The sequence below is a fragment of the Lissotriton vulgaris genome, chromosome 12, assembly GCF_964263255.1.
Source record: "Lissotriton vulgaris chromosome 12, aLisVul1.2, whole genome shotgun sequence".
In the NCBI taxonomy this organism is placed as follows: domain Eukaryota; kingdom Metazoa; phylum Chordata; class Amphibia; order Caudata; family Salamandridae; genus Lissotriton; species Lissotriton vulgaris.
The window spans coordinates 509570019-509595724 of NC_141700.1; the positions used below are offsets into that span (position 1 = coordinate 509570019).

General features: G+C 44.3%; 1 protein-coding gene across 2 annotated transcripts in view; it reads right to left on the reverse strand.

The window, feature by feature from the left end:
* Nucleotides 1–25706, reverse strand: part of LOC147677618 (fibulin-7-like) — a 163246-nt gene that overhangs the window by 71582 nt on the left and 65958 nt on the right. For both annotated transcript variants that reach the window (XM_086945271.1, XM_086945272.1), the window contains exon 3: nucleotides 4893–5099. In XM_086945271.1, the coding sequence (XP_086801397.1) occupies nucleotides 4893–5099 (207 nt within the window). The remainder of the gene's footprint in view (nucleotides 1–4892; nucleotides 5100–25706) is intronic.

Consider the following 25706-nt stretch of genomic DNA (forward strand, 5'->3'; position numbering starts at 1 on the left):
TGTTGTTGTTGTTGCAGTTTACGCCCTTAGTGCAACGGGTATGTCCAGGCGTGGGACCCATGCTCACCTTGCCAAAGGAATCAAGTGATGCCTCACTGATGAGACCTAAGTACAGGTTGAAACTGGTCTGGGGTTATTTGTGGACTCTTCTGTAAGAGGTCTTGCCTGACAGTTCGGGATAGACTGTTCTCATGGGAGCAGTGTTGGACTGATTTGCGTAAGGCGGGTCTTTGTCTAGTGTCATGGTGGGCAAATAACAATGGTCTGAATGCTGCCCCAAGCGATTGCCAGTGGCTAAGATTAATTCGAGCACTATATCCACCACCTTGTTGTTGCTGCAGTGCCACTTAGTGGGCAAATGCATATGGCGCCAGAAGCATATAGAAGGCTCAGTGCCACTGCATTCTCTCTATGCTGAGGTGGCCTTACTCTGACTCTGCCCCCTTGTGCTGAGTGACTCTGTCACAGGCACGTTCCACGCCTCAATTACTACTTCACTGCTACATAACCTGGGGGTTCAGGAAGGAGTAGGGGAAGCCAGAGACTGATGGGCCGATTAAAAAAAAACAGCTAAGGTAAAAAAAAAACATGTCATTGCTGTGGGATGGGCTGGTGTGCATGTGGTGGTTTAATGGTGTGGCTGGTATCCTTGTCCCTCTGCCTTCCCTTATTCCACTCAGTAGCAGGGGCGTAGCTTCGAGGTGGGGGCGTATATTGACTGTCAGTCAGGTAGCATATATATAAAACTCTTCAAATAAATAAATAACACGCCCCAGGTGGCTGACTGGCTGAGTGCCTGTTCAACTATTGCAGAGTACGACAAGGGGCTCAGGCTGTGCATGGACAGACCCCTGGAACATTGACAACCATGTAATTTACCCCAGATTGTCGTGTACACGGATACATATTTGTGCCTGATGGGGTTTCCTCTATCTCTCACGGAAGAAGCTTTACTCGGGCAGACTTGTCTGAGCCCGAAGTAAGGTCTCCCCCATCCTGCTCTGTTCTTCCTACATTCAGTCGGATCTTCGGCATCCCTGACTACCCTGCTGCTTTCAAGCATGTCAAGCAGGCTGCTCGGCCTGCCTGTTGGTGCCTGGGGGTGTTGGTGTGGCTGCTGCTCTCTTCATATAGAAAAACGTGTATTAATGTTGTTTGTATGTGTGTGAGTGTGTGTGTACTAGTGAGTGTTTGCAAGAGTGTGGGCATCGCCCTATGTGAACAAGTGGACGCATGAGTGTGTGCATGGTTGTTAATGTGTGCTTGCCAGCCTGCGTATGCACATGAGCATGTGTGCATATGTGAGTATGCACACATGAAATCGTGTGTGTGCAGGAGAGTGTGGAGGGTCGGACTGGCCTGTAAGGCAACCAGGCAATGCCCGATGGCTGGTCTGACAGGTCAGTATGTGGGCAGGCTTTTTTGAGAGCCGGTTTTATGGGCTGCTGGGACGGATTTTACTGCTGTTTTCCCTGATATTAAAACAAACATTGCCTACAGCAAGCTCTAATTCACACAGCCTTCCATACCATGCAGAACACTGAAACAGTGTGTTTTAAAAGTTCAAAACTGCTCCAATTTGCAAACATGGCCCCTTTTCAGCTATCTAAATCACTAATGCGGTCCTCTTTTATTTTTGAGTTTGGGCTATTTTCTGTCCCAATCCGACATTGATACAGTGTGCTCATGAGTGTGTGTGCACAAGTTATATGGACATGATATTGTGTGCGTGTGTACATGAATGTTTGTGAACTTGACTGTGTGAGTATAGAAACCTGTGTTTGAATCTCAGAAGCTTCATTCAGCCTTTCAAGCTTCCGAGGTCATTACAATGAGTATCGCTGAGTTGGGGTAAATGTATGCTTTTACAATTACATGATTTATTTTTGCAAAGAATGTGTGCATTTTAGACTCAGTGCACATAAGTGTGCGCACAAGTGCATCTGTGCACATGACTGTGTTTATGTCTGTATCAGCCTGTGTATGTGCACCTGAGTATGTTCAGATATCTGTGTTCCAATCTCAGCAGCTTTAATCAGCCTCTCACCCTTCTGAGGCAAAAAAATGGGTTCTGTTAAGTTGGGTTACCATAATCATTCTTTTATTCAGTTCCAGGAGGCCCTCAGAGGTTGAGGTGTGTTTTTGCAAGCTCATATTATGTGAATATGCAAAGAGCGTCTGCATGTGAATGGTGGTGCACATGAGACTGTGTGCGCGCATGTGTGTGAGTGCATGGGTTGGTCACAATGGCTTGTGCAGCACCCAGAAGTTCAAAATTGAGTGCATTAGCAAAACTGTTTTGTAAGTCATGAATGGCTTCTCCAAGTAGGGATCTAGGTGCATTAGCATCTGTAGGTCTGCCTGTATGTCATTTATAGTATGGAGCAATGGGATGGGCTATGTATATCAAAATACTTTTAAAAAGGCTCCTTGTGAGCTACTGATGCATTGAATGGAATCCTTCCAAAGAGGGCTACTTGTCTGACTGCGGGGACCTGAAGTATCTGCAATCTGAGGCACCGAGTGAAGATTCCAGGGACACTGTCCATTGGCCCTCACAGCCTGGGGACTGCAGATGCTGCCTGAGTTTCCTCTCCAGCATCAAAAATAGAACTTTTGGTTATTATTTCAAGTTTATTAATACTTAAAAGCAAAGGTGCACCACACAATTCCAGAAATATAATATCAATAATCACAGACGTAGGTTTTTCTTAGTTGTGATTTTCTTTATTCCAAAAAGAGGGTGTACAGTCAAAACACGGGTGCCCGCAGCCGACGCGTTTTGTCCTCAAGGGACTTCTTCAGGGCAAAGTCTTTTGAATGTATGCAGTCATAGTAAACGATGGAAAATTTCTTTGCGGATGAGCGTTTCCAAACGATTTCTTAGTAGGAAGTATTGGGAAGCCACAAAGTCGTATACATATGCAGACAAGTAGTCACAATGTGTATCGTCTTCAAAAGTTTTTTCAAGATTTCTATGAGTAGTCCTCTTTGGTTATAATATAGATTAGTTTTCAAAGGAGGATGGACAGAAAGATAGATGTTCCATCAGGGATGACTCTTGATAAAGTTTTAGATTCCCGGCATCCTCCTTCTTTGTACCGCACCACGCGAAGAACAGCTTCCTTCCTGGAAAAGGGCGCCCTTTTCCAGGAAGGAAGCCGTTCTTCACGTGGTGCGGTACAAAGAAGGAGGATGCGGGGAATCTAAAATTCACATTGCCACCAGCAGCAATTGGGACTGCTAGACTCCAAGGGCAATACAATATTTTGACCAAAACCAGACATTTCCAAAATCTGAATTGGTGAATATCCCAGTAGTGCGAGTAGTCTCTTTCAAGCTACTGGCCTTGATTTCAAACTGGTATAAAATGCAGAATGAAAGTCAACATACCATATACCTTGCATACACTTTCCAAAGGAAGGGTCACTTTACTTATTGATCACCTAATGACCACAGGATTGGGAGGATTAACCTTTCACTTGTTTCCATATTTTATGTCATACCGACTTCAATCAGAATGTCTTGACATTTCTGCTTTTTAGTGGAGGAGGTACTGTGTGGAGTCCCTCAAGGATATGGCCTAGCCGTCCTGTTCCATCTGTATATGTAACCTCTTTGGGTCTCATTCAGTCTTTCAGATTCTACCCCTAACTTGGGCCAACAAATCAGTTTAAGTTTGATGCAAATGCTTGTAATCCATTAGAGAGCTCAGAGAGTGATTGTTGCGTATCCAGTGATGGGCATCCGACATTTGCTTTGAAACTGAACACATCAAGAGATTCTCTTAATTGGAGGCAATTCCTTTTGCTGGTCACTGTACTTATGCCTATCAATCTTTTCCGGTGTCTAAGGTAAAGAATCTGGACATCTGGCTTGACCAGTATCATTGTTACCTCATATCTAGAAGAGCTAGGTCGAGCATTTTTCCCAACTTAAAATGCAGAAGAAGAAATTTATTTACATTCTGCCAGATAAACATAAACAAGTGGTCGTGGTGTGTCCTCTTCTACCTATATTAATGTAATGGTCTATACTTTAGTTTGCCGCAGTAAACATTGCAAAGTTTCAGCAACCTCAAAATATGGCTGCATCTTTTACAAGCTCGCTGCAACCTTTCATTGGACACCAGTTAAACAGACAATCCAATTCAAGGTGCCTTTCACACCGAACCTTCCACAAAACTAGACCTATATTATTATCATGCAAAATTACTTAATCCATGGCAAGAAGACCTCCATGATCTGACTTTCTGCTCTTCTGGAAGAGCTATTTCAATTGTTACAGACAACCTCTGTGTGTTGGGACCCAAAATCTGGAAAAACCTCCTCTTAAAACATTAGGTATTCACCAATTGAAGGGTTATCTCAAGGCCCACTTTTTATTAGCTGTCCTTCCTGAAGAGGTGTCTTTTGCTCTAGTTCCTTGTCCCAGAATGCTTTGGTGAATGTGAACTCAGCAAATAAATGTTCACTCAGCCATGCAATGCCCTCTCCACTCTACGCTGTGCCTTCTACCAACTCCTGACTCATTCTTGCATTCACTCACCTATTCACATAACCACACATGCAATTTCACAAATCAACGAATAACTACTTTTACTAATACAAAAAGGCCAGACCATTGGATTTGGAAATGCCTGTCTCGGGATTTTTCATCCATGGCTTTTGTGGCAGACGTTCACATAGGTGGATAGTTTTTTACTGACCTGTATAGATGCAAAGATCTCCTGGTTTACTGTGTGAAATACAAGCAAACACCTTTCCCATATGACTTGATAGCTCTAAACGTGGCATACAGAGAGCCTTGCCCAACTGAAAAGGTAGAAATGAATTCCCAACTAATGCTATTCACTAATTCCCCACTTACCGCCACCCCCCAACTCTCCTTACCACGGGAACGTGTTGTGGGTGTAGTAGATACTAAAGTCTTGCAGTGGGGTTGCTGCCCGCTCCAGGTGCGGTTGCTTTGGCATGTCCTGGACTCTGACCCGATGAGCTGGTATCCTGGGTCACACAGGAAGTGGACCTCATGTCCTACAGCAGCCTTCCTGCCCAGCTTCTTCCCATTCACAGGTGCTGCTAGCGCAGGGCAGCTGTCTGATCCAGAGAAAGAGAAAGATACCAGGTGAAGACCATGGTTCACAGTTTCAAAAACAGTAACATTGCCGAATGATTCAAACGCTACTCACCAATTCATCCTCACTGGAAAAATCTGCATCACCCTCTCAAACATCATTCACAGTTGGTGACTTCAATGGGCCAACCTCCCAAACATCTGACATCATCCTCCGTAAAGAGACAACAGTTTTGAGAGATACCTGATTGTAAATGTTTATGATTTTCATTGTAAACTGATTAAATGTGCTGAACCATCCACTTTGAGTACAGAAGTGTCAGTAATTTGCAACAATGTACAGCAGTAGACTTTCAAAGTGGATGTTAAAAGAAATGTCTGTTGTCACATGTTGCACTAACAATTTACTCAACATGGACGATTGAGCTGGACACACACCACCAATGCCATATGTAGCATGGTAAACTTTACATTCTAACTTTGTGTGACACTGTACATGCTATAGGTGCATGAAGCAAGTCTTGTTAGCTGCCCACTACAGATAGCTTTAGCTGTCTATTGTTGAAAGACATATTGTGTACAATACCAGTCCTTTGAGTGGTCTTTGAGTGAGCCTATGGCTTACCACTGGTTTACTTTTGGGTCTATCTCATTTGCTTGCTTCTTGTTCTATGGCTGGCCTCACTCTGCGTAAGTTTGTCTTTCCACAGAGCATAGCTGTGTTGAAGTGTTTCTAATTGGACGGGTTGTATCCCTCCACTGTTTATATTCAGGGAGCATCTTTCTTTTTCTTTCAGCACTCCATCAGATTGCTTTTTTTTCTTGCTCTCTCAGATGGTTGCTGTTTCCCCTCACACATTCCTGCCTCCTCTGCTGACCGCTGTTTGACAGTTGTATGTTTGCCCAGCGACAACAAGGCTGTAGGCGAAGTCTGTGCTCATGCCTGTGTGGGAGTTCTTGACGCTGTGCATGCTCAGTCGTTCTTGACGCTGTGCATACCTAGTCTTTCTCACCTCCTAGTTGTTACTACAGCAGAAGTGTTACCTCATTTGTGACCCTGGGAGACCAATTCAAAGTACCCATATGTCCTGGTGAGAGGCTGCTGTTAACACCCATGGGGGGTGGCATAGGCAGGCATTTGGGCTGCATCAGCCCTCTGGAGGCCTGCTGAGCTAGGTGGCTTGATGTTCAGGCAAGCCGGGTGCTGTGGTGGTGTTGACCAATGGGCTAGGCAGAGGAGGTGGGTGCTTGAGCAGGGTATCTGTCTCTAGAAAGGATGTACTGTCAACTGCCCACATGAATGGCAGTGAAACTGAAATTAAGACCATATTATTGGGGTAGAAGCATTTCAGAGTCAAAGTAGTATGCATACATTGATATTGTATGCCTTTCCAGGGAAGAAGGAAGTGCCTTTCCTGGAGAGAACAACATTTTTATAGCAAGAGCAATCCTCACAAAGAGAGTAGTGACTTATCTTGCCTGTTAAAGAAGTTGATCACTTGTATTTTCACCTTTCTTTTTTACTTCCAGAGATGTATAATGTATCTTCCACGTAAGAGAACTGAACTAAGGAGATATTAAGTTTAAAAATGAAAAAATAAAGGTCTTTGATAAGCCTAATGTGAGCAGGAAGTTAGTAAAGCCTCTATGTCCTAAAAGAATAGAGACCATAAAAACCAAAACAAGAAATTACAAGAAGAAGAGGGTGGTGTCTCAGTTAATAAGGAAGATATAGGCTTGTTAAAAACATCAGTGATATCAGTGGTACCTCAATTAGAGGCTTAGGATACACCCCCAGTTCCCTAACTTGTTGCTTCAATCAAATAAAGTTTGTAGACCATTATCTTATAGCCCGAAGAGAGAGGGAACCACCTTCTTTGCATCTTCCTAATAAGAAGAGGTGGTAGTATTGGGAACAGTGAAACTGTACAGTTAGGAACTGATTAGTTAGTAACCTTGGAGACAGTTTCATCTGACTTGTTTACTGACTGTGATTTGTATCCCCTAGAGCTGTGGCTTTCATCTTCACCGCAAATTGGAATCGAAACCCAAAACTTAAGTGATATGAGTAGAGAATTTCTTTTTAGAATGGAATCCTAGGAAAGAAATACAGAAAGAGGAGTGGATGAAAGAAGTCTGGGAAAGACCCAGAGTTATCAGGAAATGAAGGTCAAGATTAGTCCACCTCTCAAAAGGTTTCTGCCATCTCATCTTTAATTCTAGACATTTTGCTTTTAATACATAAAATGCACAGTATTTTCGAATCAGTGGTCCTGAATAATGATGCAATGCAATTCCAAATTAATTTGTTAAATGGTATTGTGGTAGAATTGAGAGAAATAATTAGATAGCTGCATGCCAGCATTAGTATTGAAATGAAGCTCCACAAAGTAATGGGAATAAATAAAGAATTACAGAGGGTGTAGGGAAATAATCAGTATATATTCCATACAAACCATTGCTAGTAAAAAGATGATGAGATTTTGTCTTCTATAAGAAAGGATGCACAAGTAAATATGGTACATCTAGAAAAACAAATGGGGGGTTGAGTCCTCCAATTAAGACCATTGGTTTTTGAGGGAAAATAGGGAAAGGGATTCAGAAAAGATCTATGCTATAACAAGTTCAAGGAAATGGTGAATAAAAAGGATGGAATAGTAAATAAAATAAAGATAGAAACATCATATGATGTGATGATTATTCCTTCGCAAGAGAAGGACACCTCTTTTGATATAAGTAAGAATTAACAAAAGAAAAGAAAGAAGTTGCTACCCAAAGGAAATTAATTACTGCTCAGCAGCTAAGAAATTGGAATAAGATTTCCATGAGAATGAGACTCCTTATGATTGTGATGTAGAAAGGAGGGTAAAAAAGAAATAAAAGAGAAACCTCCTAGCCAAAGCGTAGGAGTGAAACGAAAAGGGTACTAGGACAAGTAAAAAGCCTATGCGTACATGCTGATTTATGTAGAAAAGGTAAAAGGAAACTAAGGTCCAAATATACAAAGCCATTTAGCATTTCTTAAAGGGCCAAATCACAATTTGGGTCCGTTAAGAAATGCTAAATGTCCATTTCATAAGTACAAAGGCCCGAAATCGGTTGCAGTTTGCAATTTCTACCTGTTAGAAATCACAAACTGCAACCACGATTTAGGAATTGCAAAAAAAGGGATTACCCATGTGCGATTTCCTCAAGCACAAAGCATTTCCTAAATTCGAATTGGGCATGTAGGAAATGCAATAAAATTGACTTGGAGTCGATGGTAACCACGTGCAAAATTAAAACATGCATTTAAAAATGTGATATTTAATGTGACATAAAGCCCACAAATTCCCCCAGGACATATGTGCATTTACATGTGCACCCCCAATTTCGGGGTGCCTCAGGGGGCCTTCAGGCCATAGGCACCCTTGGGTTTGGATTTCCTACATTTTGATTTCCTATTAGGAAAACGCACTTTAGGAAATGCTAAATCATTCATACTTCTAGGCCTTCAGGCCCATAGGAAGAAATTGTTTACGATTTCCTAATAGCAATTCCTATTCTGTAGGAATCGCTATTAGAGAAACACAGGGTATGTACATATGAGTTTGTGTTTCCTAAATATCAATTTCTTCAGAATCACTATTTAGGAAATGCAAAAAGGAATCTTCTTACATCTGGCCCCAAGACCACTCAATAGAGCAAGATTATTTCAAATCTTTGATAAATGTGCCATCTTATTTCTAATCTCTTCCAACAACTTGAACCATAAGTTTTTATTCACACCTTGTCAAGGACCTGATTTTGAAAGTAGAAGAGTAATGCATTGAAAACGGAGTATGGATAATTGACAACATAAGTACAGAAAAGGACATAAAAATCTATTTTTAAAATAACCATGCAGCATTATCTACTAGACAAATTTGGCAGCATGTGATTGAGTAACAGATAAAGCCAAAGAAAGAAAAGTAGATTAGGGGGATAACAGCAGTGTATACAATACAAAAGCAATTGTTATGAAACCTTAAGCTGTGAAGTAGATAAGACATTTTGTTTAAGTGATGTGGATTAGAATAGGAGTTCCCCAAACAACCTGAGATTTGCAAATTGGAATATGCACGAATTAAAAAGACTACGAAATACGAAGTGCATTGATAAATAATAATTCTATTTATCTAGTAATAGATAATATTATAAAATAATACAATATAATCTGCTCTCAAGAGGCATTGTTGTGGGGGGGGGGGGGATATCCCAGTATTTGATGACTTAATTCATGTATTCAAAAAAGCTTCTGCGAATGTCGTTGGACGAGCCTAAGCTCAACTTAAGTTGTGAATTATGTCTCGCGTTCGGAGACAAAATGTGATTAGATCCAAATCATTCAATGTTTCTTACAATACTCGACAACGTGTATAATAAGAAACAGTTAGATGCTTTGAAGTGAACTTGAGGAATCTAATGTATCAATCATTCAAAAGCTTGGTTATCTTATTGGGGAAATTAATGCAAAATTATATCTAAAAAAAAAAGATGGTTGTCAGGGATAAATTATGTCTGCATACAGTGCTTAATTTGAACCACTGGTTGCTGGTGGAGCCCACTGACTCCGGCCCATATTTTTCCACATCAAACATTTACAGAGAGCAAGGGGGAAAAACACACAAAGTGGAAAGATGAAGGAAGAGAACGACAGAAAAACCCTCTTAAAGAGAGAAAGCAGAAACTTGTAACAGTGAGATAAAGGGCAAGGAGTGTCTGGTAGAGAATTAAAGTGACATGATCTGGATTCAAGACAACGCAACCTTGGTATTTGAATTCAAAAGCACCTACCACAGGTTTCTGAGCAGAGCTTTAGACGCTGGCACTCATTCTTTCCGACCAGCAGTTACAGTAAGCAAGACTTTTACAGATATCAGATTTGTTGGCACATTTTACATCTTGTAATACAATACAAATTACACACATAATCATTAATACTTTATCCAAGTCAGTTTCAGCTGACAATGAAGTAGATCTATTTGGCATCTCCACCCCCTCCTGCATTATCACTTCACTCCACACCCTTCGTCTAGTCTCAGTGTGATTTACTCGTCCAAGTGTTGCAATGTCACTTTCATAGGCATTCGTCATCACATGTCTCTGGTTCTATAGTGTTTTGCAAGTAATTTACAAGTGGCTCCCAGAAATCTGTGGGCCTCGAAGCTTGTGGGATGTCTTCTGCGTAGGTTTCTAGCTGTTCTTTGCAATACGTCATATCTGTGATCCAGTCTTTGAACCTGGGCGGCCTTTTGCTTCCCTACCAAATCGCCACCCGCCTTTTTGCAAGTAGTAGAGCTATCGCCAGGAATTTACTGCGCCTAGGTATTTGAGCTTTTTGGTTCCCAATATGCATACCAATGGGGTGTTAGGGTTTTGTTCTGATAACATCTCAGTTAGTTTGGTGGTGACTTCGCCCCAGTATGCCTGCAGTTGTGGGCATGCCCATGAGGCATGTAAGAAATCCACACCTGGCGCTTGGCACTTCTGGCAAGCATCTGTCTCCCTAATGCCCAATCTGTGTAGCTTAGCCGGTGTATAAGGTAGTTGGTGGATGAATTGTAAATGTATAATGGGCAAGTTACAGTTGGACGTAAGAAGTGTGAGTTGTGTACAGCTGTTTTGCCAGTCTTGTTCCTCGATTGATACACCCAATGTCCTTTCCCACCTACCTAGCGCTGCTTCAGGCTTCACAGCCTGCTCGTCCTGGGCTGCCGTGTACAGCTGTGTTACCAAATTCTTTCGGTTAGAAGCTGTCAATAGAATTTGTAATGCATTCAATTGCTCGGGTTCAGCCGGGAACATGCTGTTCAGTGACTTCACTGCCGTGCGCAGCCTTAAATACGCAAAGCTCTTCAGGGGGAGCTGATGTGCACATAGGGAAGGGTCTGTCCATTTAACAAATGTATTATGAGGAAACAGTTGTCCCATAGTTGTCAGTCCCATCTCCGTAAGCAGCGCTAGCATATTCTTTTCTTGAGTTACCGTAAGGTTGAGATGCTGTGCTGTGGGCAGCACGCGCGCGTATATTGGTAATTTGTGTGCCCTGAGTGCCAGCTCGTGCCACGCTCTGGAGGTACACCTAGCCGTAAATATCTTGTCACCTGGCGTATAACGAATCGGGTCAGTTAACAATGCAGTCAGTGGAGCAGGGGAAGTATTGTCTTTTTCCACTGCAATGTGAGGTATATATGCGTGTTGATTCGTCCAGTAATGTGCATGTTGCGCCTGTGCACAAAGACAATATAACTGAAAATCCGGTGCACCAAAACCGCCCAAGTGGTATGGTTGTGTGAGTACCTTCCAACTGGTTCTAGCCTGTTTGCCGGCCCATGTCAGACTTTGTATAAGAGAGCGTAATTTATCAAAGAAGGTCTTGTTTAGCCATATTGGAATGTTCCAGAACAGATACAGGAACCTAGGCAGTATTATCATTTTCTGAAGGGCTATCCTGTTCGCCATTGAGAGGGGCATTTTTATCCACCTGTCTATCTGGTCTTCTAGGCCTGTCATTGCCTTTCCATAGTTCTCCCTGATGACTATCTCTGGGTCTCTGTGAACCCAAATTCCTAAGTACTTAACCGGGTCTGTACACCATTTCAAGGGGAATTCTAGGTCGGGCTCCTTTGTGTCTGCGGTAAAGGGTATCACAACTGATTTATCCCAATTGATGCGGAGCCCAGCATAGTTCTCATATTTAACATATTCTCTAATAAGCAAATTTATATTCCTATCCGGATGCGTGGTGTAAAGAACCATGTCATCCGCGTATAATGCTATTCAGATGGACCTGAGGTCAAACTGTAATGCCGCCTCGGAATGTTTCTGATGGATTTTGTCGGCCAACTGCTCGAGGATTATGTCAAAGAGCATTGGAGACAGAGGGCAACCCTGTCTAGTTCCCCTTGTGATCACTATGGGGTCAGAGGTAGAGCCATTAATCCTGACTCGTGCTTTAGGTGCTGTGTATAGCAAGGAAATCCACTTTAGAAAGGGCTCAGGGAATCCCATCTTGCGTAGAGTGACAAACATAAAGTCCCACTCCACGGAATCAAACGCCTTAGCGGCGTCCAGTAGAGCTGCGGCTGCTGGCACATCCGGGTCTAGGTGGTGATAGAGCAAGAAGATAGTACGGAGGTTGTGGGTATTGGACCGTGTTGGCATCAAGCCCGCTGGATCCGGTAGCACTAGATTACAAAGAAGTGGTTGTATTCTATTTGCGATTATTTTTGCCAGAATCTTAGCGTCAATATTTATCAGGGATAAGGGCCAGTATGATTCGCATTCTAGGGGATCTCTTCCCGGCTTCGGGAGTGCTATCAGGAGAGCCTCGCTTAGCGTGGCTGGTAATGCGCCTTCTTCGTATGCTTCTTCGTGCATTTTTGCGAAGTGCAGACTTAGGATATCTCTATATTCTTTGTAGAACTCTCCCGGGAGCCCATCGAGTCCTGGGGCCTTATTATTAGGGAGAGAGTTAAACGCGTCTATTATTTCATCCTTAGAGACAGGGAGACAGAAGTATTTCCGGTGAGTGTCTGACAACCATGCCAACTCTATGTCATCTAAATATTCTCTTATGTCTGAAGTGGAGGCCGATACCTGGGCCGTATACAACTTAGTGTAAAATCTGGCGAAACATTCCAGTATAGCTGGAGTGTCGTATACTGGCTTGTGCTGTTCATCCTGAATCTGTGTGATATACGCCATGGTGTGGGTGGGTCTGATTTTATATGATAATGCTCTACCAGGTCTACCCCCCTCCCCATAGTTTCAAGCTGTGTGTTTGCGGGAAATGTATTTAACCTCATCATCTGCAAATTTGTTATATTTATCAATGTGTTTCCTAATTTAAGCCAATATCGTGTTGCTTTGGGTTTCCGCAAATTCTCGCTCTAATCCCAGAATGTCAGTCTTAATTTTCTCTAGCTGTCTCTATATATCTTTCAGCATGCCTGCATGCATGCTTATACAATGTCCCTGTATGGTGACTTTAAATGCCTCCCAGAGGGTTCTTGTACTCTGGACGGATCCGGTGCCTGGCAGAGCTCTTCCCTAAACACCTGATCTTGTAGCGCTGTCGGTCGTTGCCTCCATGTGAACTGCCTCGGGGTGTGTGTCAGAATGTCTAATTGGATTCGAACCGCTGCATGGTCAGATAATGTCTTAGGTACTTGCATTATTAACCAGTAGTCAAGTCTGGACCAAGTAAGGTGTGTTGATGACAAGCACGTCCCTTCCCTTCTGTCTCGATGCCTCTGTCTCCATATGTCCACCAAATCCCAATTTGTCATCCCTTCTCGTATGACCTTGGCCGAGTTTCTCCCATATCTATATAGTCCTGTCGATCTGTCCATTGTGGGGTCTAGAAAAGTATTAAAATCACCTCCCCAAAGAATAGTGCCAGGTTGGAAACCGCTCAGTTGTGTCCAAATTTTAGCATAAAAGGAGGGGTCGTCGGTGTTTGGACCGTATACATTTACTATGGTTAGCACTGTACCCCCAAAGTTACCCTGCAATATCGCATATCGCCCCTGATCGTCATGCACTGCCTTTATAAGAGTGAATGGTGCTGTACGCTTCACCCATATCAGGACATCTCGAGCATATGAAGAATAGGATGATGTCAGTCTGAAGGAGGCCCATTTCGCTCCAATTTGTTTTTCTCTAGTTTCAGTGAAGTGTGTTTCTTGTAAGCAGGCCACGTCTATTTTGTGTCTATCTAAGTACGCCAACGCTTGCCGTCGACGGTGATTTTGAGTCTGTGTGAGAAGTTGGCCTGATATATGATGTTCACTAGTTCTAGTGACCACCTTGTATCAGTCCAAACAACCCTTATGATGATTGGTTGTAAGTCAACCTTATAGACCAGCTATCCTAGGGGTAGCGTGGACAAAGCAGTCTTAGGCTAAACTCTATAAAGGCATGTGAAGCAAGCTGTTTTACCATATACAAACCCCTTGAATACCAAATGAAAGGACACCACACAGATATATATTGAAAATATATATATATATATTTATTTACTACAAGTATCCCCTAAACTCTTTATGAGCACAGAAGCAAATGCGTTAAAACAAAACAGTGTTTAAATATACAAAGTTGCACAATATGGATAGGCACTGGTGGCCACTCAAACCATATGCTAAAATAGTGGTATAAGAACCGCTATACGAACATTGGTAAGGCCTAGGGCCTTCAGAATCGCTGGGACTACAAGGAGCTAACAAGAGTTAGTGACTAGGAGGCCCACGGAGTGCGTGTGCAGTGTTAGAAGTTACACGCGGGCGCCCATAGACTTTCAATGGGTGCGTAAAAGTTACAAAGTTACTGCAAAGGGAGTCTTCCGGATGGACCAGAACCTAACAACTTGAAACCTAGACACTAGAGATGTTACTCTACACAGGAGCACCGGAGTGCCAGCGTTACCTCACCCACAGGAAGCGGGTGCATAGGTGTGGAAGTACGTCGGGTTTCGTCGTGCAGTTCAATGGAGCCTGAAGATGATGATGCTGCAGGGGGCCAGTTGAGAAGAGTTCCGGTGGATCCAAGGGTGGATCTGAAGAAGTGAAGACCTGAAAGCAGAGGGAACAATGTTCAAAGTCACTAGCCAGTGACTACAGTGGAACCAGGAGGGAACCAGCCGATGTCGGGTGCCAACAGGTGAAGCAGTGAAGATTGTCTCTGCAGCCACGTGGACACGAAGAGGTCAGCAACGTCCAGGAGTTGATCACGAGCTGTCCCACGAATGCTCTACCTGATGGCGGTGTCGGCTTCTTGATTGGAGCAAACAGGCCTTGGCTAATGCAAGCCACGTAGGAAACGATGCAAGCTTCTTACTCTGACCAGCAAGGTCAGAGGGGCTGCTCCTTTTTACAGGAGCAAGGGCCAGTCTGGAGCAACCAGACCAGCTGTGCGGATTTCAGATTTCGTCGCCAAGATGGCCACTAGCCAACGGACCAGTGACCGGGATGACGCGTCGAGTGGCAAAATGCAAAAGGGCCCCACGCAGATCTCGTGGATGCTGGGGGGCTGATCTTCGATTCAGATGCTGCTCGGTGGTGGGGCTTCTCAAACCCCAAAGCACAGCGTTGAGGATGCCTCAGGGGCTGCGCAGTCAGCTCCTCGTGGATCTTCCAAGATGGCCGGTCCCACGTCTCTCGGTGCCTCCACAGGTCTCTTCTTTTCAGGGACTGTGGATCGGGCTCTGAGATGTCTGGGAATCCAAGTCTTGTCGGGCTCTGGGCTCGGGCTCCGGCGGCAGCAAAGCAGTCGTCGAGTTGCTGGACGGTGCCTGTATTCACAGGGTGGTCACTCCCTGGCCAAAAAGGAGATTCTCTTAAGTCTTCTGTGCAGCAGAATGTCGAAGTCCAGTTTATCTTCTTATTTCAAGTCGAGTTCAGGATGATCTGAAGTCTTAGGACACAGCTCCTACTCTTAAACTAAATCTATGGGCCGGATCACCTGCTAGGTCCCTCCTCTGGGGGGGGACCAGGAAGGGGGGTGGTTACACCCCCTTTCCTTTGTCCAGTTTCGCGGCAGGACTGGGGCTGGAAAGCCCCAGCTCCGGTTTGAACTGGCATATGCAAAGGGACACCTTGTGTGCCCCAGGCATGTCTCATTCTATTCAGCCCTCCCTAACCCACTACACAAAATCCTGTCTGGGGTGGTGCAAGCACCTCCCCTGACAGGAAACCCTTTGTCCAGGCCTCCCAAGCAGGAAGGACTCCCAGCAGCAGGAGGTCAGACTTGTGTCTGTGGTGGCATCCATTTTGTGATGCTGAGGCTCATGTTTAACTTTACCCGGGTTTCAGGTTAGGTACATGTCGTCTCCCTCTAGAAGGGTGGAATGCTACCCCCGTCGCCAGAACTGGCGAGGGGGTAGTATTCCAAGTCATATGACACCTTACTCGACATGTTTTGATAAAGCCAAACCAAAGATAGCATTTAACCTCGAGGTTCATAATGCACTTAAGAGTATATGGTATGGCAATATCATGAAAACAGCTAAAGGATGTTGTTCCGAAAGCTGCAGACCGGCTCAGCTCATGCCAGAGCACCATCTCACATGAAACCAAGCACTCTGCCTCCAGGATTGTCGAGGCCTGCCATAGGAATGACTTATAGGTTACCATGTGTCCATATATGTTAGATATAGATATACTGTATCTAAGTAAGAGGTGATTACATCAACTTACCCCAGCTGCGTGGACAGCCAGTTGTGTCAAATAGCTAGGCCAGGCCAGGGGTGGCACAATACTTGCTGCAGCCTCTGGTAGGCCTTGGATACACCTATGCCCTGGGTACCTAAGGTACACTGTTACAGGGGCCTATAAGGTGAACCAGTTGCAATTGGTAATGCACCTAGAGTGCATTTGCATTCATTTAGAGAGAGAACAGCAGGCTGTGGGTCTGATTAGCTGGCCCACAGCCACATTAAGTCAGAAACCAGTGAAGCAAAAAGCTAAACTTTGGGGTGACCATAGGATAGCAGACCCTACTCTCCTACAGTCTAGCTTGGTATAGCATGGCGTATGTAATACTCAGATCCCTCAGTTTCTGTTTTGCAGTGATGAATTTCTTCCGCGCTTCCTGCACCGAAGAGGTAAAGTCCGGATTTAGAGATATATCCATTCCTTCATGAGATAGCTTCCCCAGTTCTCTGGCTTTCCGAAGTGCCGTGTCGCGGTCTCTGTAGTTCAGAATCTTGGCAATGATCGGTCGCAGTCTGGATCCAGAAGGTGGTTTCGGCATGAGCGATCTATGGGCTCTTTCGATAATGAATACCTCAGAGAAGGTGTCCCTTCCCAACATGGAGAGCAACAGCCTCTCGACGTATAGTTCCACTGGACCAGTGTTTGTTGTTTCCGAAATTCCCATCAAGCGAATGTTGCTTCTCCACTACCGGGCTTCCAAGTCTTCCGTCATTGACGCCATTTGTCTCTACATCTTCGTCTGCTTCGCATCCAGTTGCACCTGGGTATCTACTGCCTCCGATATTCTACGCTCCGCCATGTCAATCCGTTCTGTGTGTTTATCAAGTCGTTCAGACATTCTGTTCACTCTGTACGTCAGGGAGTCTATCTTCCCGTCGATATTGGACAGTGCGGCTTGAATTGTGGTAAACATGGATTGTATGTCATTATTTGTTACTCCTCCCGATGCTCCCGGCGAAGTTTGCGTTACAGATTGTGCATCCACGCTTTGTTCCTGCTGTTTCTTAGCCTGGTCAAAATGTATTTTGGATTGGGCGCGTCCGGCTTCCCCATGTTCGGGTGGTAAAGTTATCTGACTCGCAGCCTCTGTTAGGAATGTGTCGTGAAGTATTCGGTACCGCAGGCCTGCAGCCCTCGAACACTCCGCCGCAGGTCACCTACACAAGGGATGGTCTGTTATTGTCTCCGGGGAGCTGCGCTGTAGTAATTAATGCTTATATTTCCTTATTCTGCTTGTAGATACTGCCAACAACAGTGATCTCCCAGTTTATCTCCTGTTGCGTTATTGTGTGTTGTTTCACTGCTCCAACCCCAGGGCACTCTTGTCCTGAATGGCACCTCCGGCCTAGCTGTGACCAGCCAAACGTAAGTACATGGGGGTGCAATAATCCTTCTGAGTGCGCCTATGCCGGCAGTGGGCCCTGCCTCCGGTGGGCCCCTTCGGCTGTCCCAGGACGCTCCAGGCCCCGTGTGGCCTCACTAGGGAGGTCCGTTCAGGAGGTTGTCGCCTCGGGTGTCCCACAATGAAGCCTGCCCGCCCAGGTCACCAGCCAAGGCTCCACTCTGGGATTCACTCTTCTGGGCTACAGTTCAGTATTGACCAGGCTGCCCTCCTCCCGTTACCTGGGCTCAAGGATGCCTCACCTGTGCCGCTTTGGGGTCAATGATGCTGCAGCTCGATTCTCTCCTCGAGCTCAGCCCGCATCTAGTCAGCCTCCGTCCGCGCCTCCAGATGTTTCCCGGGCTGCTTTCGTGGCCCGCCGCACCGTTCCTCACACAACGGGGGCGTTTCACTCTGCCCCCGCAGCTGCAGCCTCCTTCCGACGTTCCGGGGTTCCAGCGCGCAGGTCTGCCGGGTCCGCTCACCCCTGTTGGCCGTGCTGTGCTTCCCGGGTTGGAATCGTGCTCTAGCCCGTGGATTCACTTTCACTTTTGTCACCAGGCCTCGGGTGTCCCCTCCTCCGCACGGAGCATCAGAGTAGTTGTAGAGGTGTGCAAAGTCGTTTCGCTAGGTTCACGTTCCCTTTCTCGGCTCCGCTGTAGGTTTGACGTGTCTCAGATCACTTATTAGGATGTTTTTGTAGGATATTATGGGCTGTCGCAAGAAGCTCGCTTAGAAAGCAGCCATCTTCGCTCTTCGCCTAGCTCCGCCACCCCCCAATTTGATAGAGACTAGACTGTGGTGTTAAACAATTTAGGATTTGTATGTCAGAATGGCTGCTTTACAGATCAAATCCATGCTTCCAAAACCTTTAAGTAAGAAATGCAACAATGCCTAATTGATCATGTGTATCTTCCATCCTGGTATTTTGAATTAATCAAAGGGTTTAGTGTACAAAAAGAGCGTGGAAGCAACCACTTCCCAATAAGTGTACAACTTTGTTTTTGCTTAGTGATAATGAACGGCTAAGCTTACTTTTCCCATTACAGGTTGAATAATCAAAGATTAGTTACCCGCATTGGTGAAGAACAGATAAGGCTTCTTGGCCAATTTCAGTTGAAAAGCTCCTTTGATAGTATAGCGGAAGTCTCAACTGACCTAAATTCTTGGTGTAACAAAACTGTACAGAGTGTTCTGAAATGTTAATGTAGAGATTGGGAAGACAATGTACACAGGAAAAGGCAAGTGGAACCGGCAACCCCAGGATGGTTTAATATTCATTGTTTGCATTAACCACATGCGCGCTGCGTTGATTCTCCTTCTATGCTGACTTTTTAAAAAACCCATTGTTCATGACGAGCTGGGCTCGTCATCAGTGTTTGAGGGGGCTACACCATGACGAGCCCAGCTCGTCATCAGCCTCGAAGGGGTTAAAAAGAAAACTAAGGAGGTTAAAGAAGGAGAAACATAAGGTTGGGAGCAGCAATATAGAAGAAGAAGTTGTAAGGATTAGCCTTCAATATAAATCCTTGATTAATCAGAAAAGAGAGTATTTTAAGGATAATTGGGAAACAATAGTGTCTGTGATTCAGTCATAAGATTCCAGGAAATACTGAGGATTAGTTCAGTCCAGTTCAGAGATGAACTCAGTAAAGTAAATGTTATGTTCCCAGGAGATCAGTGGGTAAATTATTTGAAAATCATTAGAGAAATGCATAGAGGAAAGTGGACCAGAGTCATATTAAAAACGATCTTATGGATTTACCCTCAGTTCCATCAAGTACTCGTCTATTCCCTCCCAGAATGGGAGGAAGACTGTGCCCTCTCTACGTTTTATATGCTGATGCCCTGGTAATCATAGATGTGACACAAATAGGGTTAGAAAATAAATGGAATGCTTCTCTAATTGTTATGAGAAAAATAAATTAACAATAAATATGGAAAAGGCCAAAGCTTTAGTTTTTGGTTGTGAAAAACGAAAGTACCAATGGTTCTTAGACAAAACAAGGGAAGAAGGAAGTGCCCACCTACAGATATTTTAGAATGCCCTACATCTGATTCGGATTGGAAGATGCATTTAGATGTAGTAAAAAACGTGTTTTACCAAGCATAGCAGTGCTACAGAAGTTCAGTAGGGATTATGGAGCCTCCCCCCTTGGTGCCAATCTTAGCTGCGTTTAGAGAAATCTTTGAAACAAAATATCTATATGGTACTGAAATATTATAATTGAGTAAGTTTCAAAATTGGAATGAATGGGGGGGCCAGGGTTTGAAAGTGTATCACCTATGATACAAGCAATGATGATGGAAACAAGACTGGTTTACTAGTATGTTGTATTGCTGAAGTTAATGCTAACATTTTGGAATAGATTACTGGCATCCAGAGAAGACAAAATCACCCTTTACTGTAAAAATTAACCTTTTAGTAGTGAGCTTCGGTGGGCTGCGAATCTAAGAGGGCAGCCAAAAAGAATAGTTGATCTCCTATCTTTAGATTCTCCCACCTTGGATGCTCCTGTGAAAGTTTCCAGATTAGACTTAAATATGAAAAAAGCAATAATGTCTCGGGAATATGTTTTGAAATATTTCCAAACAAAGATCTTAGTACCCTAACTGATAGACTCTTGGAGTAATGATGGGGTATTTCTGTGCATTGTAGTGTTAATAGATCAAGATATAAGATACAGAATTGTAAAATTTAGGATTGGGGTCAACCCTATATTTGCCTTTTCTGCATTATCCAATTTAACAAAGAAAGCAAGGGGGGATTGTAAATACTGTTTGAATATGAAATGCTAAAATGTACACACCTTGTTTCATTGTCAATTTTACAAAGTAGAAAAGTGGAGAATTTTAAAACTGATTTTTATTAAGTATGATGTCAATTCATGCAGAGAGCCCTGAGCTATTTATTCACTATGCATTCCTTGGATGTAATAATTGCTGCAGGCAAAATTTTTCAGATGGTAATAAACAAGTGATTCTTTACATCTAGGTTTTATAAAAATGTTAAGATAACGACTGGCTATGTAGGATTTTAAAAAGCTTGGAGTATTTTATATGTAATATGCCTCACGGATGAACTATATGTACGAAGTGAGGATTTTAGCAACTTTTTTGCATCTAATTCCAATTTCCTTTCATTAGATTTTGTAGTGTAATTGTTTAAGGGACTGTGGTCCCACCAAACTGAATTGTTACTTGATTTGACACTGTTTGAGAGTTGACTGTTGCTAACTTTTTTAATTTTTTTATTTATGCATTTTCATAACATTTACAACCAAAAAGGGTATCTGCTTTTGTGTAGGCTTGTATATCACAAGTATCGAGGTCAGCACATTACATCAATCTTCCATGGACATGTTATAAGAGCAAGCAACAGTATGATAGCAGTAAAATATAAAAACAAATTTAGCAGAGCCTTACAGTGCAGGTAAAGACAATCAACATTCATGGTAAGCAAGTAGGAAGTTAATGAGCCCCATATGTCACAAGGTTTTGAGGCACTGGGCAATTCTTCAGCGTAGCAGGTAAGTTGATCCCGACAGTATACCATGTCTTGCAACCATTTCTTATGCGTCAGCGCGGGTCTACCGCTCTAATGTATAGAGACTCTACGTTTAGCTAACAGTAACACCACGGCCACCAATTTTCCAATAGAGGCTTTAATATCGTCGATATTTCCCAACAGACACAGTTGTGAAGAGCATGCTATTGGTACCCCCACCATTACTGTCAGACTGCGCGTGACCTGTGACCAAAATGTGCCAATCTTCCGACAGGACCACGATAAATGTTGGAAATCTGCATTAGTTGTGCTACATCTTACACAACTGGCAGACTCTCTTTGACCATATTTCTAAAGCTGAGCAGATGTATAATACATTTGATGTAAATACATAAAATGAATCAATCTACGATTGCTGTTAGCTGTCCTGTCAAACTGCAGCACTCCCTCCAAACCTCTTCAGACACTGGTGCAGAGAGAGTCGCATTCCACTTGTCCAGTGACCCCCCGCTCCTGTGGCTATCCCATCTTTCTGTGAGGAGCGATATAATCGTGTGATAAGCTGTGATCTCGATGGAGTTGTGTAGATGAGCTGCAATACCCCTAGGGTCTGCGGCTCCGCAGGAAATTGTGGGTACAGTGTACGGAAAGCGGATCGCAATCTGGAGTATATCTATATCCGCATTGCAGTATTTTTTCCATCCTCGAGGAACGCTGAGACCTCTACAAATTTCCCCTCTGGAAACACATCACCCATCGTGTGCATTTCTACCTCATTAAGGTCTTTAGGCGCACCAGTTTCACCGGACACTGAAACTGCAGTATGGTGCAAGAGTGGCATATTTGGCGCGCATACCGGCAATTTCTGCACCCGTATCCCAAATTCCTGCCATGCGCTGGCTGTGCATTGCACCGTATCTATCTCCCCCTTTTCAAATATGGAATGCATGTTTACAATCATAGCTTTAAGCAGTATCGGATTCAGGGCACCTGCCTCTAGTGTTGTAGTAACTAGGGTCGTTAAATTTCATAAAACAGTTCTCTGCATGATCCCAGAGCAGCAGCTTATATACATCAGGGAGGCCTGTTTCCCCTTCAATATTCCCCGGGGGTGTATCAAATAATAGACTCATATATTGAAGAGCTGCTGACCAATAATAAAATCCAAAATCAGGAACACCAAGCCCCCCTCGCTCCTGTGGATTTACAATACACTCTGGTGTTACAAACCAGTGTCTCTCAAATTTCAACGGTATTTCCCTAAATAAATAAATAATTTTTGGTAAAAACATCATCTTCACCACATTACAGCAGCCAACTAAAGATAAATGCAAATTATTAATTCTATCAAAATCAGCTCTCGCCTTCTTAATCACTGGGTAGATATTTCTCTCTATAAGATCCCCCAGATCTGGCATGATCGTTATTCTCAGATATACTGCAGATTCTGTAACTCAGAGATCATCTATCATAGCATACCTATTCTTTATAACTTGTGTTTTAGCTCAATTCAGTGCATACCCAGAGAATTTGACAAACTCTTGCGCTACTAGCTCTACCTCCCTCAGTTCAGTAGAGGGGTTTGCCGCAACTATAGCCACATCATCCGCATAGGCGAAAACTTTAAATTTCAAATCTTGACAGACCATAGGGAGAATTCCATTGTTGACCACAAGTAGACGTATTAGCGGGTCGATATGTATGGCAAAAAGCAGAGGTGAACATGGGCACCCCTGCCGATTCCCCCACTCAATAATACAAGCATTGGAAATGCAATAGGTCTCGGATTTATTTGAGTTAGAGCTAATGGCATTGTAAATGGCAATGTCTTTTAGCCATGTGTTATGGAGTGTATGCATGTGGTGTTTAATGGAATTATGTGGTATGGATTGGAATTGTTCACCCTGCGCACTCACTGCTCTGCACTCACTGCTCTGCACTCACTGCTCTGCACTCACTGCTCTGCACTCACTACTCTGCACTCACTACTCACTACTCTGCACTCACTACTCACTACTCTGCACTCACTACTCACTACTCTGCACTCACTACTCACTACTCTGCACTCACTACTCTATACTCACTACTGTGCACTCACTACTGTGCACTCACTACTGTGCACTCACTACTCACTACTGTGCACTCACTACTCACTACTGTGCACTCACTACTCACTACTGTGCACTCACTACTGTGCACTCACTACTGTGCACTCACTACTCACTACTCTGCACTCACTACTCACTACTCTGCACTCACTACTCACTACTCTGCACTCACTAGTCTGCACTCACTACTCACTACTGTGCACTCACTACTCTGCACTCACTACTCACTACTCTGGACTCAGGACTCACTACTCTGGACTCAGGACTCACTACTCTGCACTCACTACTCTGCACTCACTACTCTGCACTCACTACTCACTACTCTGCACTCACTACTCTGCACTCACCACTCACCACTCTGCACTCACTACTCTGCACTCACTACTCTGCACTCACTACTCTGCACTCACTACTCACTACTCTGCACTCACTACTCACTACTCTGCACTCACTACTCACTACTCTGCACTCACTACTCTGCACTCACTACTCTGCACTCACTACTCTGCACTCACTACTCTGCACTCACTACTCTGCACTCACTACTCACTACTGTGCACTCACTACTCTGCACTCACTAGTCTGCACTCACTACTCACTACTGTGCACTCACTACTGTGCACTCACTACTGTGCACTCACTACTCTGCACTCACTACTCTGCACGCACTACTCTGCACTCACTACTCACTACTGTGCACTCACTACTGTGCACTCACTACTCTGCACTCACTACTCACTACTCTGCACTCACTACTCTGGACTCACTACTCACTACTCTGCACTCACTACTCTGCACTCACTACTCTGCACTCACTACTCTGCACTCACTACTCTGCACTCACTACTCTGCACTCACTACTCTGCACTCACTACTCACTACTCTGCACTCACTACTCTGCACTCACTACTCTGCACTCACTACTCTGCACTCACTACTCTGCACTCACTACTCTGCACTCACTACTCACTACTCTGCACTCACTACTCACTACTCTGCACTCACTACTCACTACTCTGCACTCACTACTCTGCACTCACTACTCTGCACTCACTACTCTGTACTCACTACTCTGTACTCACTACTCTGCACTCACTACTCTGGACTCACTACTCACTACTCTGCCCTCACTACTCTGCCCTCACTACTCTGCCCTCACTACTCTGCACTCACTACTCTGCACTCACTACTCTGCACTCACTACTCACTACTCTGCACTCACTACTCACTACTCTGCACTCACTACTCTGCACTCACTACTCTGCACTCACTACTCTGCACTCACTACTCTGCACTCACTACTCTGCACTCACTACTCACTACTGTGCACTCACTACTCTGCACTCACTAGTCTGCACTCACTACTCACTACTCTGCACTCACTACTCTGCACTCACTACTCTGCACTCACTACTCTGCACTCACTACTCTGCACTCACTACTCACTACTCTGCACTCACTACTCACTACTCTGCACTCACTACTCTGCACTCACTACTCTGCACTCACTACTCTGCACTCACTACTGTGCACTCACTACTCTGCACTCACTACTCTGCACTCACTACTCACTACTGTGCACTCACTACTGTGCACTCACTACTGTGCACTCACTACTCTGCACTCACTACTCTGCACTCACTACTCTGCACTCACTACTCACTACTCTGCACTCACTACTCTGCACTCACTACTCTGCACTCACTACTCTGCACTCACTACTCTGTACTCACTACTCTGCACTCACTACTCACTACTCTGCACTCACTACTCTGCACTCACTACTCTGCACTCACTACTCTGCACTCACTACTCTGCACTCACAACTCACTACTCTGCACTCACAACTCACTACTCTGCACTCACTACTCTGCACTCACTACTCTGCACTCACTACTCTGCACTCACTACTCACTACTCTGCACTCACTACTCTGGACTCACTACTCACTACTCTGCACTCACTACTCACTACTCTGCACTCACTACTCTGGACTCACTACTCACTACTCTGCACTCACTACTCTGCACTCACTACTCACTACTCTGCACTCACTACTCTGCACTCACTACTCTGCACTCACTACTCTGCACTCACCACTCACTACTCTGTACTCACTACTCTGCACTCACTACTCTGCACTCACTACTCTGCACTCACCACTCACTACTCTGCACTCACTACTCACTACTCTGCACTCACTACTCACTACTCTGCACTCACTACTCTGGACTCACTACTCACTACTCTGCACTCACTACTCTGCACTCACTACTCTGCACTCACTACTCTGCACTCACTACTCACTACTCTGCACTCACTACTCACTACTCTGCACTCACTACTCTGCACTCACCACTCACTACTCTGCACTCACTACTCTGCACTCACTACTCTGC